Below are 19,419 nucleotides of genomic sequence, written 5' to 3' on the forward strand. Positions count from 1 at the left end.
GAATTTTGTAGTTGTTAAATTATGATGATTATCTATTACCAATCATCCTTCATAAAACTACCCATATTTTATATATGTTAAGTGCAATTGTATGGTATTCATTTTAGGATAAGGCTTCTAGTAAAGTCTTCTGAATAAATGAATAAATGGTCTTTATTCAGCAGACTGCAATGTAGTTGAACATATATCAGCATCTGGGCATTTGGTATTAGTAACAAATCACAGTTTATGATTTCAACAATCTCATATAGGCAGATAAAACCACTTTGATGGCAAATAATGAAGATGAACTAAAGAACTTCTTGATGACGTTGAAAGAGGAAAGTGAAGAAGCTGACTTAACACTTAACCTTCAGAAGACTAAGATCATGGCATCTGGTCCCAACACTTCAATACAAATAGATAGGGAAAAAGTGGAAACAGTGACCGATTGGATTTTCTTGGGCTCCAAAATCACTGCAGATTGTGACTTCAGCCACAAAATTAAAAGACACTTGTTCCTTGGAAGAAAAGCTATGACAAACCTAGACAAGTGTATTAAAAAGCAGAAACATCACTTTGCCAACAAAGGTCAGTATAGTCAAAGCTATAGTTTTTCCAGTAGTCATGTATGGATGTGAGAGTTGGACCATAAAGAAGGCTGAGTGCCAAAGTATTGATGTTTTTGAATCCTGGTGCTGGAAAAGACTCTTGAGGACAACAAGGAAATCAAACCAGGCAATCCTAAAGGATATCAACCCTGAATATTCTTTGGAAGGACTGATACTGAAGCTCCAATACTTTGGCTACAGGATGCAAAGAGTTGACTCATTGGAAAAGACCCTGATGCTGGGAAAGATTGAGGGCAAGAGGAGAAGAGGGTGACAGAGAATGAAATGGTTGGATGGCATCACTGACTCAATGGACTTCAGTTTGAGCAAATTTGGGAGATGGTGAAGGACAGGGAGGCCTGGTGTGCTGCAGTTCTTTGGGTTGCAAAGACTTGGATACAACTTAGCAACTGAACAATAACAGCAACAATGAATCATAGTTGATATATGTTTATAAATTATTTAAATTTTAAGTTGTGAAGAGAATTCTTAAGACAAAATTGGACTTTGGCACTTATTTGCAGAATTTTTTTATTGATATGTTAGTGCTAGTGAGTGTATATTTATTTGACTTTTTTCAAATGCTTCATAAACAAAATGATTTTTTGGCATTCAGTCTGAATTTCATAAAGTGAGTTTCTATTATGTTCTTATGTCATCTGACAGATGGTATATTATGATCTCCTCAACTTATTATTATAATTATTATTTGCAGAGTGATACACTATTATTAATGAGAATGAAATACCTCTAATTTTTATCCAGCAAGATGGTATTGGGGAAAAGGAATCATCTGATATAATACATTTTATATATTGCAGTTTTATATACACACACATATAAATAAATATATTAATTGAGATATAGACACAGATAGAAAGACAGAGGCATTCAACTCATCCAAAATGGATTTTGTCATTTAGGATTTCACCATACCTAGCTAGACATGTCTGTCCACTCTTTCATAATTTTATACTGCTCTCCTCTAAATACTTACTTTTGTATTTATTTAATGAGAGTGCTCGGAGAAGGCAATGGCACCCCACTCCAGTACTCTTGCCTGGAAAATCCCATGGACAGAGGAGCCTGGTAGGCTGCAGTCCATGGGATCGCAAAGAGTCGGACACGACTGAAGCGACTTAGCAGCAGCAGCAGCAGCAATGAGAGTGCTGACATCTAGGAGAAACAGAAAGCATTTTGAGTGTATGTATACTAATTTTCTAAAGATGGAATTTTGAGAAATATTTGCTTATTTGAGCAGTTCTTTGTTGAATAATTAACTTATAAATGACAATATTTTCAGCATAGAGGTCAGTCTGATCACAAATACATACTGACTAAAAAGTGTAAATCAGTGTGAGATGATTTTAAAATGCAGATTAGTAATTAATTACTAATTTATTAGTAATTAATAAAATTAAGGTATAACTCACTGAAGGCAACTTAATAATCCACTGAAGCTTTTTAATAGATAAAAGCATACATTGAGTATAATATACCATTGAGTTAGTGATTCCTGGTTACTAAAATCAGAACTTATTTGCCATTGAATAAATATATGAATTCAATTTATGATTGAAAGCATTAACTGTTACTCCTAAGTAAATTTCAAAAATAGATTTCCTAAAATCATTATAAGAGATTTCAAAAGTCACTTAGGACATATTCTCATTCAATGAGAGAAAGACATTTAATCATTCCTGGCAGGAGATCCAATAGCCATTAATTAAACAACTTTTTTGACAGAGCTCATATCTCATAAGTTTGCTCAGTACCACTTGTGAAGAACTCAGTAAATAGAAAGACAGTCTCTATATTAAACCCAAATCAACACCTCAGTAGCTTCTAACATTCAGTAATTTGAGCAGCATAAATATGATCTCATATTCAGGTGCCAGTAACCACTTAGTCTATTCAGTGTTTACTTTCTCAGTGAAAATGCTCCCAGAATGATATATATATATGTATATTTAAAAAAATACTTAATTATCTGAGATATATATATATATGCTTTGTAACATGAGCTTCCCTAGTGACACTAGTGGTAAAGAATCCAGTTGCCAAGCAGGACATAAAAGAGATGAGAGTTTGATCCCTGGGTCAGGAAATACCCTGGAGGAGGACATGGCAACCCACTCCAGTATTTTTGCCTAGAAAATCTCTAGGAACAGAGGAGCCTGGCATGCTACAGTCTATGGGGTCTCAAAGAGTTGGTCACAACTGAAGCAACTTAGCATGCATGCAGAATATATATATATAATGTTTATCATATATGGTTTATAGATTTAGAACTACATTTATTCTCTATCAAAATGTACTATAAGGATTGGCCAAGAGATGAAATTAGTACATATTGATAATATATGGGTGAGGTATATGTATCTGTATTTTCTTTTCCAGAAGTTATCTTAGTGAAAGTTTATTTGGAATTTTCAAGTAAAGTGTTCACATTTTAGATGATTCCATCATTGTATAGAGCATTTGTAGAGTTTTTCTTTTAAAATTGAAGTGGAGGTGTATTATTAGTTCATTTAAGAAGATATATAGAATTTTATTTTGAATTGATGTCAGAAATGAAATAAACATTGAATACTTTAATTGCCAAATATATATGTATACATATATGTGCCTAATTAATATACATGTATAATTTATATAAACCATGCTGGATAGTTTTTATTCTAAAAACATAATTTAGTAAATAATACACAATAATTCACCTTCCATTTTCTAAAACCAGGAATATGCTTATCACTTTGAGAGTTAACAGAAAATGACTATAGTGTTACTTCTATTGCTATTTCTCCCTTGCTGAATCTAACTAAGGTAGCATTGAGAAGATGTTCATGAAAAATAAATTCATAATTATTTTTAATAATTTAGTAACTAGGTAGAATTTTTGTACCAAACACACTGAAATTATAACTATTTTAGAGGAAATATATTATCTATTACTTTCTATCACTCCTGGATACACTTTTTTATCAATTTTATCAAGATTTTTATATAGATGCACTAACATATATAGATGTAGTGGTACACATAAGCCTGCAGTATCAAGGCAGAAAGTATCAACTGCTCACTAGTATCTCTCCTTCCTATACATACAGCCAGACTGCATATACCAGTCTCCCTCGAAGTATGGCTGTAGGCTTGCACATGGAATGGTGTGTGTGTGTGTTATGTGTGCTCCCAGGCCTCTGCCATTAAAATTTTGTACACATGCTTCCCCAGGCTCACTTCCACTCAGAAGATATTCACATTCTCAAGATGGCAATGTTAGCATATGTTACTGATGCTTGTGGAGTGTACATCGTAATCCACCAATGGTCTTGACTAGTCCTTTATTGTTACATGTTAAAGAAATTTCCTATGTGGTAAGCAACTGAAATGCAACATTTAATCCATACTGTAAAATTAGTGGGAATAATGATAGCTAGATGGTTATCTAGAGATATAAAAGGAGACAAAAGTGTATTTGCTTTGGTTTTACAAAGTTCTTCTTGCCATATGACATTGTGAAAGTAGGAATAAGACAAACCTAGTGAAAGTGAAAGTTGCTCAGTCGTGTCCAACTCTTTGTGACCCCATGGACTATACAGTTCATGGAATTCTCCAGGCCAGAATATTGGAGTGGATAGCCTTTCCCTTCTCCAGGGGATCTTCCCAACCTGGAGATCGAACCCAGGTCTCTTGTATTGCAGGCAGATTCTTTTACCAGCTGAGCCACAAGGGAAGCTCAAGACCAGCCTACTTACAATCTTAAAGACATCGAGTAAGTTTTCAGTGTCTGAATCCATAGGTTTAGAAGATTTACAGGCATAGGCCACTATAGAGTTTAGCATGACAATGCAACTGTCTTAGATCATTTTAAATTTCAGTTACTTAAGTCAAGTTATATATTTAGGATGTGGTCTTAGAAAAATGAGTTTTGTTTGAATTGTAAAATATCATTTTATTTTTTAAATTTTGATCCCTATTAATGATATTTTGACAATACAAAATGATAAAACTAATCTAAAGATTTAAAAACTAAAAATCAAAAGCTCAAACTCCTTTTAAGTCAAATTTTGCAAAATGAAAATATATCATGTCTATGCACTGGGCTGTGCTCAATTGTGTCCAACTCTTTGCAGCCCCATTGACTGTAGCCAGCAAGTTTCCTCTATCTATGAAATTTTTCAGGCAAGAATACTGCAGGGGATTGTTGTTTCCTTCTCCAGGGGATCTTCTGACCTGGGAATCAAACCCATGTCTCCTGCATTGACAGGCGGATTCTTTACTAATGAGCCATCAGGGAAGCCCAAAGGGTACATATGAGGAATGTACATGAAGTTCAACAATAATCTGAAATGGTATACTGCTGCTGCTAAGTCACTTCAGTCGGGTCCGACTCTGTGTGACCCCATAGACGGCAGCCATTAGGCTCCCCCATCCCTGGGATTCTCCAGGCAAGAACACTGGAGTGGGTTGCCATTTCCTTCTCCAATGCAGGAAAGTGAAAAGTGAAAGTGAAGTCGCTCAGTCCTCTCTGACTCTTCATGACCCCATGGACTGGAACCTTCCAGGCTCCTCCATCCATGGGATTTTCCAGGCAAGAGTACTGGAGTGGGGTGCCATTGCCTTCTCCTGAAATGGTATACATCAGCATATAAATAATGGACCATATAATGTTCATTTTTACTCTTTCATTTTGTTCACAGTCGTGTCCAACTCTTTTCAACCTTATGGACTGCAGCACACCTTCACTATCTCCCACAGCTTGCACAAACTCATGTCCATTGAGTCGATGAAGCCATACTGTCTCTTTTTCTGTCATCCCCTTCTCCTCTTGTCTTCAATCTTTCCCAGCATCAGAGTCTTTTCTAATGAGTCGACTCCATATCAGGTGGCCAAAGTATTGCATCTTCAGCTTCATCATCAGTCCTTCCAGTGAGTATTCAGGATTGATTTCCTTTAAGGTTGACTGGTTTGATCTCCTTGCAGTCCAAGGGACTCTCAAGAGTCTTCTCCTGCACCACTGTTCAAAAGCATCAATTCTTCAGTGCTCAGCCTTCTTTAAGGTCCAACTCTCACATCCATATTCTGCTCTCTCATTAGCTCAACAAATTATTATTAAGCTTCATGCACATTCATCCCTTGTGAATGAAGGAAGGGGTGAATGTGTCTGGAGGTGGACAGCATGAAAAATTTTATCAAGAAAGCAATATGTTAGATAGCTTGAGTGAAAAGTCTGATCTGGAGACTTGCAGAAGGAATATATGCCTTTAGGTAAAGAGGAATGTATTACTCACCATATTTGAACAAAATCTTATGTGTTTCTAAATTGTTAGGCATTTTAAGGAGGGATGGGGAAATGGGCTAGAAAATTAAACATGTTTCTGATATTTAGGGCCTTAAGTTACATGGCAAACAGTTTTAAAGTCATCTTACAAAAGAGAAAACTGGGTAGGGATATAGGAGTATAGCAGATCCCCTGGAGTAGGAAATACTCCAGTATTCTTGCCTGGAAAATCCCATGAATAGAGTAGCCTGGCAGGCTGCAATCCATGGGGTCACAAAGAGTTGGATACGACTGAGTGCACACACACACACAGATGTATTAAGGATGCAGTCTCTTGTTAAGGGCTTTAGGAATTTAATAGAGTGAAAGAATAGAAAGGTTTCCCTCAGGATATGTCATGAGGAGGACACTGAGGAAAAGGGGAAAGCTTTACAAAGACAAGGAAATGGAAAGTAGAAATGCCATGGACTCTATATTCATTTCTCAAACATGTTAATACATTTTCCATACCCAAGTTTATTAATTTGGGGTACATTTTTGTTAGGTATGGCAATATTTTTGCTTTTTTAATGTTTCATCATAACAGATTACAAATATAGAGAAGAGAGCAATGAATATTTGTTTTTATACATTTGAAGTAAGTAAAGCTGTGGTTTAAAAACTGAAATTCTACCACTTGGAAAACATCTTTCAAATAGTGACACAGTTTCCAGATTTATTGCTTGGATTCTGTTCACATTTCTTTTCTAAAACTCCATTTACTATGGTTTCAGTAAAAATCTAGTCCCAGCTGAAACTTGGTATACCAAATATCAGCTCTAGAGCAATGGCTGTTTTTACCAATTTTCCAGGAGATTGATTTAGATTGTTTTATGTTGTATGACTGTAAAAGAACAAAGCAGAAAAGGATTCACTAGCTTGTGATTTATTTCATCTGTACGTTTAACTCCTTTATTTCTGGCAGTCCATAGTACAATTACAAATAACATATACTGAATGTAATCAGTATATGCTTATGCTATTAAGAAATAAAACATTGTGGCTATTAACCAAAAAAAGAAAACTACATAATAAGAGTAAGATACCTCAATTTCCTTCTTTGTCTTTCCTGTTTATAATTTCTAGAGGCATATTTTGACATCATACATGTCAATACACTAATTTTGAGGTCTGACAAGAGTTAAGCCTTGAATATATGACCCATTTAAAACTTTATTAGAGCTTATTTGACTTATTTTTCTTTTCTGATTTATTAAGATACAGATTTAATATTAAAAAACAAACAAACAAAAAAACCTTCTGGTATACCAAAAGCCTTGGTATTAAGGCTTGGTCACTGAAGCCTTAATTACTCATCCAATTCTTACCCTTGGAGACAGTAGATATTTCATCTGAAAAAAACAGGGTTGGCAGATTGCCCAAGCCAATTTAGCTAGTGATCAGTTCTAGAGAAATCAGTAGGGTCAAAGCCAGTGTAGGCAGTTAGCACAGGTCTAAGTGGATAATGTGCAGAGAGAACAGGCCTGTTGCAGAAGTTGGGACACAAAGGTGAGTGCTGGTCCAGACAACCTTAACACAACAAAATCAGAATCATGAGAAGGACTGTCTTATTAGTTAGCACACAACAGTGAAGCTTGGTATTGAATCAAAGACTATACACAGCATTCTTAATATTTCTTTCCCTAGGCAGAACTTGGCTTGCACTGACATATCTAAACTCCCTATAAGAATCAAATGGGGGCACCTGGATGGTGAGGACTTGAGCTGAGAACAAGAATGAAGAATGACATTATCAATGGTTCTTGAAATCTCATCACACCAGTGATGTTAAACTTACTCTACAAAATGAAAATTACTGATTGGAAAGTAACATGTTTAAAAATTGTTCTAAGTCTATGCAGTGATTGCTTTGAGTAAAGCCTAGTGTAGGGTGGTATGCTCTTGGAAATATATGCTGGACATTGAGAATTTAAGTAACCAAGTTGACACTTGAAGTGTCTTCATGTGGGACCATGTGTCTCCCAGCTGGACAGGAGGTGGTTGGAAAATATACTGTTTTTAAACTCCTATTTCCCTACCACATCTAGCATGGTGTCTGGCATATCATGGATTCTCAACAAAAACTTGTCAGTTGAATCAAATTTGGTAGCATAAAAGACACATAGAGTGAGACATTTTATGCTTTGTTTCTCTAAATATATGGACAAGTATGTGTGCTCTTTAATACCTATGCTGGGGAACTCTCCTGGATTTTTATGAGATTAATAAACATCATTTTGATGTAGACTTTTTCTGTTAGTACTTTTTCTATAAGATATAGTGAATTATAATAATAAAAATCATTCAATATATAATACTTAATACTTGGAATTTTCTAAAATGATGTTAATATGTATAATTATAGGACATTATTACATACAAAAAGACTGATGACCCACATATTTAATTTAATCAATAAAACTTAATGGGCATCTATATATACCATGCTATGTATAAAAAACTGTAGATAATATAAATATAAATATTTATGAAAATAAATATAAAGAGATAATCCTGATCTGGTAAAGTTTTAGGTTAGACGGATGAATTAGGAAAAATGCAAACACAATGAAGGCATTATTTGCTGCATTTTAATAGTCTCTTAAAAGTGATTATATAGTAAAATATGCTTTTTATCATTATGTAAGCATCCTAAAGTTTGATATAAATTATTACTCACTGGGAATCAATTTAAAGATATTTCAAAATGTGACCACCTGGCAAGAAGTTATGTGACCATCTTTATAAACATCACCTTTATAAATATCACACTAAAGGAAGGAACACTATTGATACAAGTATACATGAATTTCTATTTGGTTCTTAAATGAATAATGTCAGACAAATTCAATAGTACTAGTGTTATTATGTTGATTTGGTTTAAAACGAATTAATAAACAATTTATTAGCTATGCCAGTAACCTTTGTCAGAAATCAGTATAAAATTTGTCTAAAATTCTTCATGTGATCATCTTAGGAATTTTTATTTTACTTAGTATGAATCTCAAATATGCATGTATGACTGATGAACCATTTAGAACCAATGGTATATTGGGAAAATAATTTTTATCCTGCATTAAGTCCTATTTAATGATTCTTACTCATTGGTTACTGCTTCTTATTTGCAGCTAAAATAAAATTCTCCAGAGGTCAGGGTTTTGAACTCTTAAGTCAACTCACCATTGGGTGGCAGGCACCTAATGACTTATGAGGTGTGACCTCAAAGTAGCTGCTTGGCTCATTGGCTCATTTTAATCTCTATGGTGTGTGAGCAACTACCTTTCTTTTATTCTACACACTCATTTGTTCTCTTAATTGTTCCTAAGGTAATGTTTAACTATTTTTTCAATGAAATATTTGAGCTTTTATTGTTTAAAAAAGATATTTGGATAACCATGAACATTCTCTGTTCCCAAACTTCTATTTTTTTTAAGATTTAATTCACTTCAACCAACAATATTATATTACAGTTCTTTATTCAGGTTCAGTATCAATGTGTGGAATTTACTGTGGAGAAAGTGGGGATTATTTCTAGGTATTTACTACCTTTTGTGTGCATTTGGAAACCATAAGGTAACATGACAATAACTTCATGGATCACTCATTTAGTACTTCAAATAATTGTTCAATGAATGACACTTTGTTAAAAAAAAATGTGAAGCATGATTCTAGATCTTTTATGCTAAACAGTGTCTAAACATGACATCCTTTTTCTTCTTTTTTGGGGCTTTTCTCCCTTAATGGATCCCATGGAGATTTATCGAAAAGGACTTCTTAATTCATTTCTTTTTTCAGTCTGCTGTTATCATAAACAGACAGTTTGGCTCTCAACTTCAATTCAATACTCATTCACTGAAAACCTCCCGCGCAGATAGTAATGGTGCAGAGTGCTGAGATGAGCAAGACAAGGATCCTTCTCACAGGGAATCCTTTGAGTTATATGACATCCCTCTTTGGACTTTAGAAGGTTTCCCTTTATTCTTTCATACTTAAAGTGCTGTGATAAAGTGAACTGCAGATGGCATCCTATTTACAAAATTGAAAAGATAAACGCTGTGGATGTAGGATTTGTTTAAAATGTGCAGTCCAATGAAAATCTCAGGAAGCTCTTTGTGTTTTTGACAAATCAATTATCAAGGATATTTACATGATAATAAAATATCTTTACTAATTGTGTCACTTTCTTCCTCTTTGAGAATATGTTTTCAGATTTTGAATATATATTCATATATTCATTTCTCTAAGACATATCCCTTATATTTTTCACTTGATTATTATTATCTCCACTTAACACTCAGCAAACTGAGGTGCACAACAAGTGAATCACATAAATTCATACAGTAACCCAAAAAGCTTACAATATAGGTATTTACAATATAGGTATTTACAATATAGGTGTTACAATATAGGTATTCTACTTTTCAGAGCCTAAATTTTAGTCAAGACTGATAGCAACTATAAAGCAACTCAAAACATAGGATTTGGTCATCTCAACCAGTTGAGACATTTCAGACAAAATATTTGGTTTCTCATCAGGATTCCAAATACAAAATATTTTAGTATATCATGCAGATTTGTTTTAAAGTACTTTGTATGTAACATGATATTAAAGTTCTCATCATAATCCAAAGATAGAAATGAATCAGGAATTATTATCCACAGGAAACCTAACCTTATATAACTGCCTAAAGCAGATCTTTTGATACCAAAACCTGTGCTTTTAGCCTTACTCCACACAAATAATTTAAATATGAACATTTAGTATCTGTATGTATCAGGTTGTATATGTAATTATACTACATGTATATGTAATAATATTGGAGAAGGAAATGGCAGCCCACTCTAGTATTCTTGCCTGGAAAATTCCATGGATGGAGGAGCCTGGTAGGCTGCAGTCCATGGGGTTGCTAAGAGTCGGATACGACTGAGTGACTTCACTTTCACTTTCCTGCATTGGAGAAGGAAATGGCAACCCACTCCAGTGTTCTTGCCTGGAGAATCCCAGGGATAGGGGAGCCTGGTGGGCTGCCGTCTGTGGGGTCGCACAGAGTTGGACATGACTGAAGTGACTTAACATATGTAATATATCAGCTTGACTTTGATAGTACTATGTAGTTATATAGCTTATATATGCATATATATTATTCAGTTTTATTACATATGTTGGTTAATGTATGCATCACCAGGTCAAGATGCAAAACAGTTCTATCACCACAATGATCCCCTGTGCTCTGGTTTTATAACCACATTCATGTCCCTTCCACTTTCCTCCACCTCTTACTAACCTTAACCCTTGGTAAGAATTAATCTTTTCTCCAGCTCTATAATTTTAGTTATTTCAAGACACTATATAAATAGACTTAATCTTTATTTATATAGTTTTTGAATATATCACTTTGTCTATTTTCTTAGTAGTTGCTCCAGGTATTGAAATCCTATACACATATGACTTATCACAGTCTACCAGTTTTACCACTTCTAATAAAGTATGAAAAAATTACTTCTTTAGATCCCTTTGCCTTACCATTTTTTATTTGTTTTGACTAATCCATCTTTGCATGTTGAACACTGCATCAGTTGATGGTATAATTTTTGCTTACCTATCATATAGTTAGGGAAACACAGAAGAGTAGTGTACATTGTATTTCCCTTTTTTTTTTTTTTTCTGTCACTCGTTCTTTCTTCCTTCTTAATGCTTCAAATTTTTATCTTTTCTGTTTGAAGAACTTTAACTATTCTTTAAGACAGATCTGCTAGAGGAACATGTTTTTTAGTTTTCCTTCTTCCAAAAATACTTTTATTTCCCCCCTGGTTCCTGAATGGTGGTTTCACTGGATAAGAATTTACTATCGATATTTTCTTTCAGCACTTGAAAAATGTGCCACTGCCTCCGACCTCTATAATTTCAAGTGACAAATAGTAACATAATGTCATTTGTGTTGGTTCTTATAGGTAATATGTCTTTCTCTGTGTCTACTCTTAAGGTTTTATTCATTTTCTTTGGATTTCAGAATTTTAATTTAGCTATATCTTGATATGGACTTTTGGTTTATCTTATTTGAATTTACTCTTCCTTTTGATTTTTTTTTTCCTTTGCCTAAGTTGTGAAGTTTTTGACCATTATTTCTTAAATTATTGCAGCCCCACTGTTTCTCATCTTTTGCAACTCATATGGTAACACTGTTGGATACTGTGTCATTTTTCCCTCAGGTTTCTAAGATTTGGGGGTTTTTTTGTTTGTTTTCCAATCAGTTTTCTCTCTCTTGTTTGGATCAGGTGAATGATATTTCTCTGTCCTTAAGTTCACTGATTATATTCTCTGTTGTCACAATTGTACTATTAATCCAAGCCAGTGAGTTTTTATATTGATCATTGTATTTTTGACTTCTATAATTTCCTTTTAGCTCTTTTTAAAATACTTCTTTACTTTGCTGAGATTTTCTATTTTGTGTTATTACAAGGTAATTAGCAATTGCCTGTTAGAATAAATTTACTATGACTTCTTTAAATTCTTTTTGTCAGATAATTTTAACATCCATTTCAACTCAGTGTTAGCATCTGTTGCTTATTTGTTCTCATTAAAGATTTGATTTTCCTAGTATTTGGTGTGACTGGTAATTTTTTTTTTTTTTTTTTTTAATCAGCTCCTGGACAGTTGGCTATTATGTTAGGAGAATCTGGATACTATTTACATCTTCTGTTCTGTATAGATTCATCACACAGATCCTAGCTTACATTTGTGGGTTATGGTACCACTGACAATTTAGTTTTCAGAGATTTTGTGGTGCTATTTGGTCAGTTTGAGCTGACCTGGGAGTTGTTTTCCCTGGTAGTTGTACCAGTCTTATCAAAGATCACTTCAAGGGGTGGGTAATTGCTTTAGAATTGTTATAGAATTATCCACTGCCTGTGATGTCCAACTGACTGCTGTCTCTCAATAGGAAAGGTAAGGGTTTCCCTGATGGCCAGCCAAGGGAGAAAGAGATTGCTTTCCATGGGAGCAGTACTTCTGCTTGATTCCCCTTGGAGGTGGCCTCATCTCTCCCAAAGTTCTTGGGGAGTTTGATCTGCGATAAAAGCGAGTCCACCTAGGCCACCTTTTGTTGCTAGATTTCCATTAGGAGAAGCCGAGTCTCAATTGCCTTTTACAGTTGGTTGAAGAGGCCCTGTATGTATTGTTCCTTGGGTCCTAGTTATATATATTATAGGGGACTGGAATGCAAAAGTAGGAAGTCAAGAAACATCTGGAGTAACAGGCAAATTTGGCCTTGGAATATGGAATGAAGCAGGGCAAAGGCTAATAGTTTTGCCAAGAGAACCCTCTTCCAACAACATAAGAGAGGACTCTACACATGGACATCACCAGATGGTCAACACTGAAATCAGACTGATTATATTCTTTGCAGCAGAAGATGTAAAAGCTCTATACAGTCAGCAAAAAAAGACCAGGAGCTGAATGTGGCACAGATCATGAACTCCTTATTGTCAAATTCAGACTTAAATTGAAGAAAGTGAGGTAACCACTAGACCATTCAGTTATGACCTAAATCAAATCCCTTATGATTATACAGTGGAAGTGAGAAATAGATTTAAGAGACTAGATCTGATAGACACAGTGCCTGATGAACGATTGGATGGAGGTTCGTGACATTGTACAGGAAACAGGGATCAAGACCACCCCCAAGAAAAAGAAATGCAAAAAAGCAAAATGGCACTCTGAGGAAGCCTTACAAATAGCTGTGAAAAGAAGGGAAGTGAAAAGCAAAGGCAAAAAGGAAAGATATACCCATTAGAATGCAGAGTTCCAAAGAATAGAAAGGATAGATAAGAAAACCTTCCTCAGCGATCAATGCAAATAAAAAGAGGAAAACAATAGAATGGGAAAGACTAGAGATATTGTTAAGAAAATTAGAGATACCAAGGGAACATTTCATGCAAAGATGGGCTCAATAAAGGACAGAAATTTTATGGACCTAACAGAAGCAGAAGACGTTAAGAAGAGGTGACAAGAATACACAGAACTGTACAAAAAAAGATCTTCACCACCTAGATAATTACAATGGTGTAATCACTGACCTAGAGCCAGACATCCTGGAATGTGAAGTCAAGTGGGCCTTAGGAAGCAACACTATGAGCAAAGCTGTGGAGGTGATAGAATTCTAGTTGAACTATTTCAAATCCTGAAATATGATGTTGTGAAAGTGCTGCACTCAATATGTCAGCAAATTTGGAAAACTTAGCAGTGGCCACAGGACTGGAAAAGATCAGTTTTCATTACAATCCCAAAGAAAGGCAATGCCAAAGAATGCTCAAACTACTGCACAATTGCACTGATCTCACATGCTAGTAAAGTAATGCTCAAAATTCTCCAAGCCAGGCTTGAGCAATATGTGAACTGTGAACTTCCAGATGTTCAAGCAGCTTTTAGAAAAGGCAGAGGAACCAGAGATCAAATTGGCAACAGCTGCTGAATCATTGAAAAAGCAAGAGAGTTCCAGAAAAACATTTATTTCTGCTTTACTGACTTTGCCAAAGCCTTTGACTGTGTGGATCACAATAAACTGTGGGAAATTCTGAAAGAGATGGGAATACCAGACCACCTGACCTGCCTTTTGAGAAACCTGTATGCAGGTCAGGAAGCAACAGTTAGAACTGGACATGGGACAACAGACTGGTTCCAAATAGGAAAACAAGTACATCAAGGCTATATATTGTTACTCTGCTTATTTAACCTATATACAGAGTACATCATGAGAAATGCTGGGCTGGAAGAAGAACAAGCTGGAATCCAGATTGCCGGGAGAAATATCAGTAACCTCAGATATGCAGATGACACCACCCTTATGGCAGAAAGCAAAGAAGAACTAAAGTACCTCTTGATGAAAGTGAAGGAGGAGAGGGGAAAAAGTTGGCTTAAAGCTCAACATTCAGAAAATTAAGATCATGGCATCCGGTCCCATCATTCCATGGTAAATAGATAGGGAAACAGTGGCTGACTTTATTTTTCTGGGCTCCAGAATCACTGCAAATGGTGATTGCAGACATGAAATTAAAAGTACCTTACTCCTTGGAAGGAAAGTTATGACCAAGCTAGACAGCATATTAAAAAGCAGAGATTACTTTTCCGACAAATGTCCATCTAGTCAAGGCTATGATTTTCCCATATGGATGTAAGAGTTGGACTATAAAGAAAGCTGAGCCCTGAAGAATTGATGCTTTTGAACTGTGGTTTGGAGAAGACTCTTTAGAGTCCCTTGGACTGCAAGGAGACCCAACCAGTCCATCCTAAAGGAGATTAGTCCTGGGTGTTCACTGGAAGGACTAATGTTGAAGCTGAAACTCCAAAACTTTGGCCACATGATGCAAAAAGATGACTCATTTGAAAAGACCCACATGATGCTGGGAAAGATTGAGGGCAAGAAGAGAAGGGGAGGACAGAGGATGAGATGATTGGATGGCATCACTGTCTCAATGGACATGAGTTTGGGTAGACTCTGGGAGTTGGCGATGGACAGGGAGGCCTGGCGTGCTGCAGTTCATGGGGTCTCAAAGAGTCGAACATGACTGAGCAACTGAACTGAACTGAACTGGGTCCTAGTATTCCTAACCAGTCCTGTTTCCTCTTCCTACTTTTCAAATTATTCCCTTAGTCACCTCTTGCTTAGTTACTGATTTTATAGCTGTACTTAGTGGAGAATATAATAAAATTTAAACTTTTTAATGATTTTCCTAGAATGATTTAAAAGGAGCATAAATCCGCAAGTTGCTAAGAGATCTTCTGTGAAAACAAGTGTTCTGTATAAGAAAAGGTGATTTGAACCAAAGAATATTTTAAACCCTGGTGGCTCAGACAGTAAAGAGTCTGCCTGCAATGTGGGAGACCCATGTTTGATCCCTGGCTTGGGAAGATCCCCTGGAGAGGGGAATGGCAACTTACTCCAGTATTCTTGCCTGGAAAATCCCAGGGATGTAGGAGTCTGATGGGTTTCAGTCCATGGGTCACAAAAAGTCAGACACAACTTAACAATGAAACAACAACAACAACCCCCTGGGTCCTTTTCAGCTGAAAGTAAGCTCTGGATTAAAAAAATAGTTTGACAGGTGTCTCTGCTGCAGAGAAACTTTCAATATGCTCAGGTTCATTGTTGGTTTCCTAGAAGGAAATGAGCAGTCATAGTTTTCCCAATTTTGTCTGTGCATAGAAGTTAATGATTTTGTTTATAGTTTTTCTTAGTACTGGCAACTCATGAAAGACTTTGTGAAGGAAAGCCATTTTTATCACCATCAATATCTACCTCATCCAAAGCATCATATATACTAGATCCAATCACTTAATTAAAAAGTTTTTTCTGAGAACATTAAGGAACACAATTCTACTTTGATTTAAAAAATCTGATTAAAAATTCAATATATATAAACATTAGTTTGAAATGTTTCAGGAAACAATATTTCGACATACTCATGGCCAGGAAGTCTTCCCTGATAGCTCAGTTGGTAAAGAATCTGCCTGCAATGCAGGAGACCCCAGTTTGATTGCTGGGTAAGGAAGATCCGCTGGAGAAGGGATAGGCTACCCACTCCAGTATATTCTTGGGCTTCCCTTGTGGATCAGCTGGTAAGGAATCTGCGTGCAGTGTGGGGGACCTGGGTTCAAGCCCTGGGTTGGGAAGATCCCCTGGAGAAGGGAAAGGCTATCCTCTCCAGGATTCTGGCCTGGCGAATCCCATGTACTGTATAGTCCATGTTTGTTATGTTGTGCTAAAAATACGTGGTCTTACAGTACTGACTTTGTCTACTGTTGTAATTCACATTTTCAATATTTTCTTTTTTTCCAGCCTTAAGAGACAATAGAATCGAGCTGGTTCGGGCTTCCTGGCATGAACTGAGTATCAGCGTCAGTGATGTCTCTCTGTCTGATGAAGGACAGTACACCTGTTCTTTATTTACAATGCCTGTCAAAACGTCCAAGGCCTATCTCACTGTCCTGGGTAAGTGCAAGGGACTAACACTATGTGATCACAAGCCAGAAAGATGTGTACAGATATAGCAACATGATTCAATAACAAATCTACACTTTGACGATTATCAAAAGGCTTTTTAAAAAATCACAGTCATTTCCCCCATTTTGCAAATAGGTACAAAGAGGTGTAAAGGTCTGTATGACTTCCTAAAAGCACGCAGCCATTTTGTTTCTTAGCCAGGGATAGATAAGAGGTTTTTTGATTTTTCAGCTAAGTTCCTTTGTGTCAAATCAGCTCTTTAGTGTATGTATGGTGATCCTTTTATAAAGAGATAGAATAATGAGCATAATGAAATCAATGTGTCTTTGTGTACCCCTCCATCTTATCATCAGTCACCTGATGGGCTCCTCCTAATATTTTTTGACTTCCAAATATGACCCTTTGTGTATCTAAGTGCATTTAAATGACCCTGACATTTCTACTTGAATTCTTGCTTTTTAACTTTGTACTTTTCCGGATTGCTAAATGAAATGAAATTAAGTTGCTTGTGTACGCGGTTTGCAACTTCTGTGTTTTTATTCTCTAAGTATTGGGCCATTTGTCTAAAGGTTATGGTGACATCAGAAAGCAATATATTCATAGCGTTTCTGGGGAAATAAAGTTATAGCTCAGAGCTCTGCGATTCCACAGACGTCAGTGGCCCAATCAGCTAAAATTGCTGCAGTTCTTTGAAACACACCTGTGTACTGAACAAGTTAGATGAATTTAAAGATTGATTTTTTTTTTTTTTTTTGCTCAGCTTGCCATCCTTTTTTTGACAGATAAAGGCATAACACTGTATTTAAAGTAACTAATGCATGCTGGGGTTTTTTTGTTGTTGTTGGGAATATGAAAGTTAATCCAGCTAGTGAATTTGTTTTATGCATAGGATATGAAATATGCTTCTTTGCAAGTACCACTGGGATGACTGTATAAAAATCTTCACAAGTTTGCCATAAGGACAAAATATACCCACTAAATGGAGTATTTCAGGATAGCAGATGCTTAAGGTTAATGCATTGTTCTGTAGAGAGCCAACTTGAGACCCCAAGAAATAGGCAATTGCCTACTTTAAGTTTATTAAATGGTGATGTAACATAATTTTTTTTTAAGCAGTATGAAGGTGAACAGAAAAAATAAATAAATAAATAAATAAAGCTAGCCAACTAATGAAATAGGTCGATTTGTCATTTATCTTGATTGTTCTTGTTTTTCTTTTAGTTTGCATTTCTTTTTATGGTGACTTCCAACATTCCTACATTTTATTCTTTTCAAACTGAATTAAGTAGTACAATAAAGAAGCTTTCAGCCTGCTTTTATTATTGAACACTTTTAGAAGAAATTTTAATAAATCTTTATCATGACAGCAGAATATTATTATCTCCAAAATGTATAATGTTCTATTATTTAAGTCATCCATGTCTATCTCTGCATATTAGCCATCTGTTTATTTACTGGATGATTTGGACTAGAAAAGGTAATAAGTGGCTAGCATTAACTAGCATTAAAAATAATACATATCATGTTCCACAAAACTATAACTGTATTTCTAATACAAATGATATCAAGAGACATTCTTTCCCTCAGAAGAATCAGAAATATAAGTGTAGTTGCAATTATTGATGAATCCCTTATTCCAAAGTGTATTTTCTAGAAAAATGTACACAGAGGCAAACAATATCTTTTAAGCTCTAAGAATTATGAAATCAGGAATGAAAGGTGCTATTTTGGTTAAATCACAGTTTCCTAAAGAATGAAGAAATACGGTTTGCAGATTTTCTTTTTTTTTTTTTCCTGATGCAAGAAATCTCCCTTCTTAAATACACACAGTGGTAAATCTTAGGATACATTGAATATTTGTTTTTAAGATTTACAATGAGTATTTTTGCTGGTAAATTTTAATTTAAAAAAAAAACTACTTGGAATTAAGTGCATTTTAAATGCTTTCTGGATAATATACACACATATGCATATTTATACAGACACACACATAGTATGTATGTATGTATATATGTTCTTGTTGTTGTTGAGTCACTAAGTCGTGTCTGACTCTTCTATGGACTGTAGCCTACCAGGCTCCTCCTTCATGGGATTCTCCAGGTAACAGTATTGGAGTGGGTTGAAATTTCTTTCTCCAGTATGTGTGTGTGTGTGTGTGTGTGTGTGTGTGTATATTTAAGTAACTTATTATATAGCAGTTTTTTATTATGTTTTATTTTATTTCTCTTGACTGAAATTATTGTTGAACACCCAGTTTACCTTGTTTGCAAAAGTAATAGTCATGAGAACAAATCAACATTGGAGATTAATGTTCATTTCATCCATTTGCCTAAATTTCAGGTGTTCCTGAGAAACCTCAAATTAGTGGATTTTCATCCCCAGTTATGGAAGGAGACTTGATGCAGCTGACTTGTAAAACATCTGGTAGTAAACCTGCAGCTGATATAAGATGGTTCAAAAATGACAAAGAGATTAAAGGTAAGGATTGGGGGAAAGTCTCCTAGTC

At 35.4% G+C, this 19,419-nt stretch overlaps 1 protein-coding gene across 2 annotated transcripts in view; it reads left to right on the forward strand.

The window, feature by feature from the left end:
- Positions 1-19,419, forward strand: part of CADM2 (cell adhesion molecule 2) — a 1,271,679-nt gene that overhangs the window by 1,063,191 nt on the left and 189,069 nt on the right. For both annotated transcript variants that reach the window (XM_070367837.1, XM_070367845.1), the window contains exons 3-4: positions 16,749-16,901; positions 19,254-19,391. In XM_070367837.1, coding sequence (XP_070223938.1) covers positions 16,749-16,901; positions 19,254-19,391 — 291 coding nt within the window. The remainder of the gene's footprint in view (positions 1-16,748; positions 16,902-19,253; positions 19,392-19,419) is intronic.

Source organism: Bos mutus, chromosome 1, assembly GCF_027580195.1.
Source record: "Bos mutus isolate GX-2022 chromosome 1, NWIPB_WYAK_1.1, whole genome shotgun sequence".
Classification (NCBI taxonomy): Eukaryota; Metazoa; Chordata; class Mammalia; order Artiodactyla; family Bovidae; genus Bos; species Bos mutus.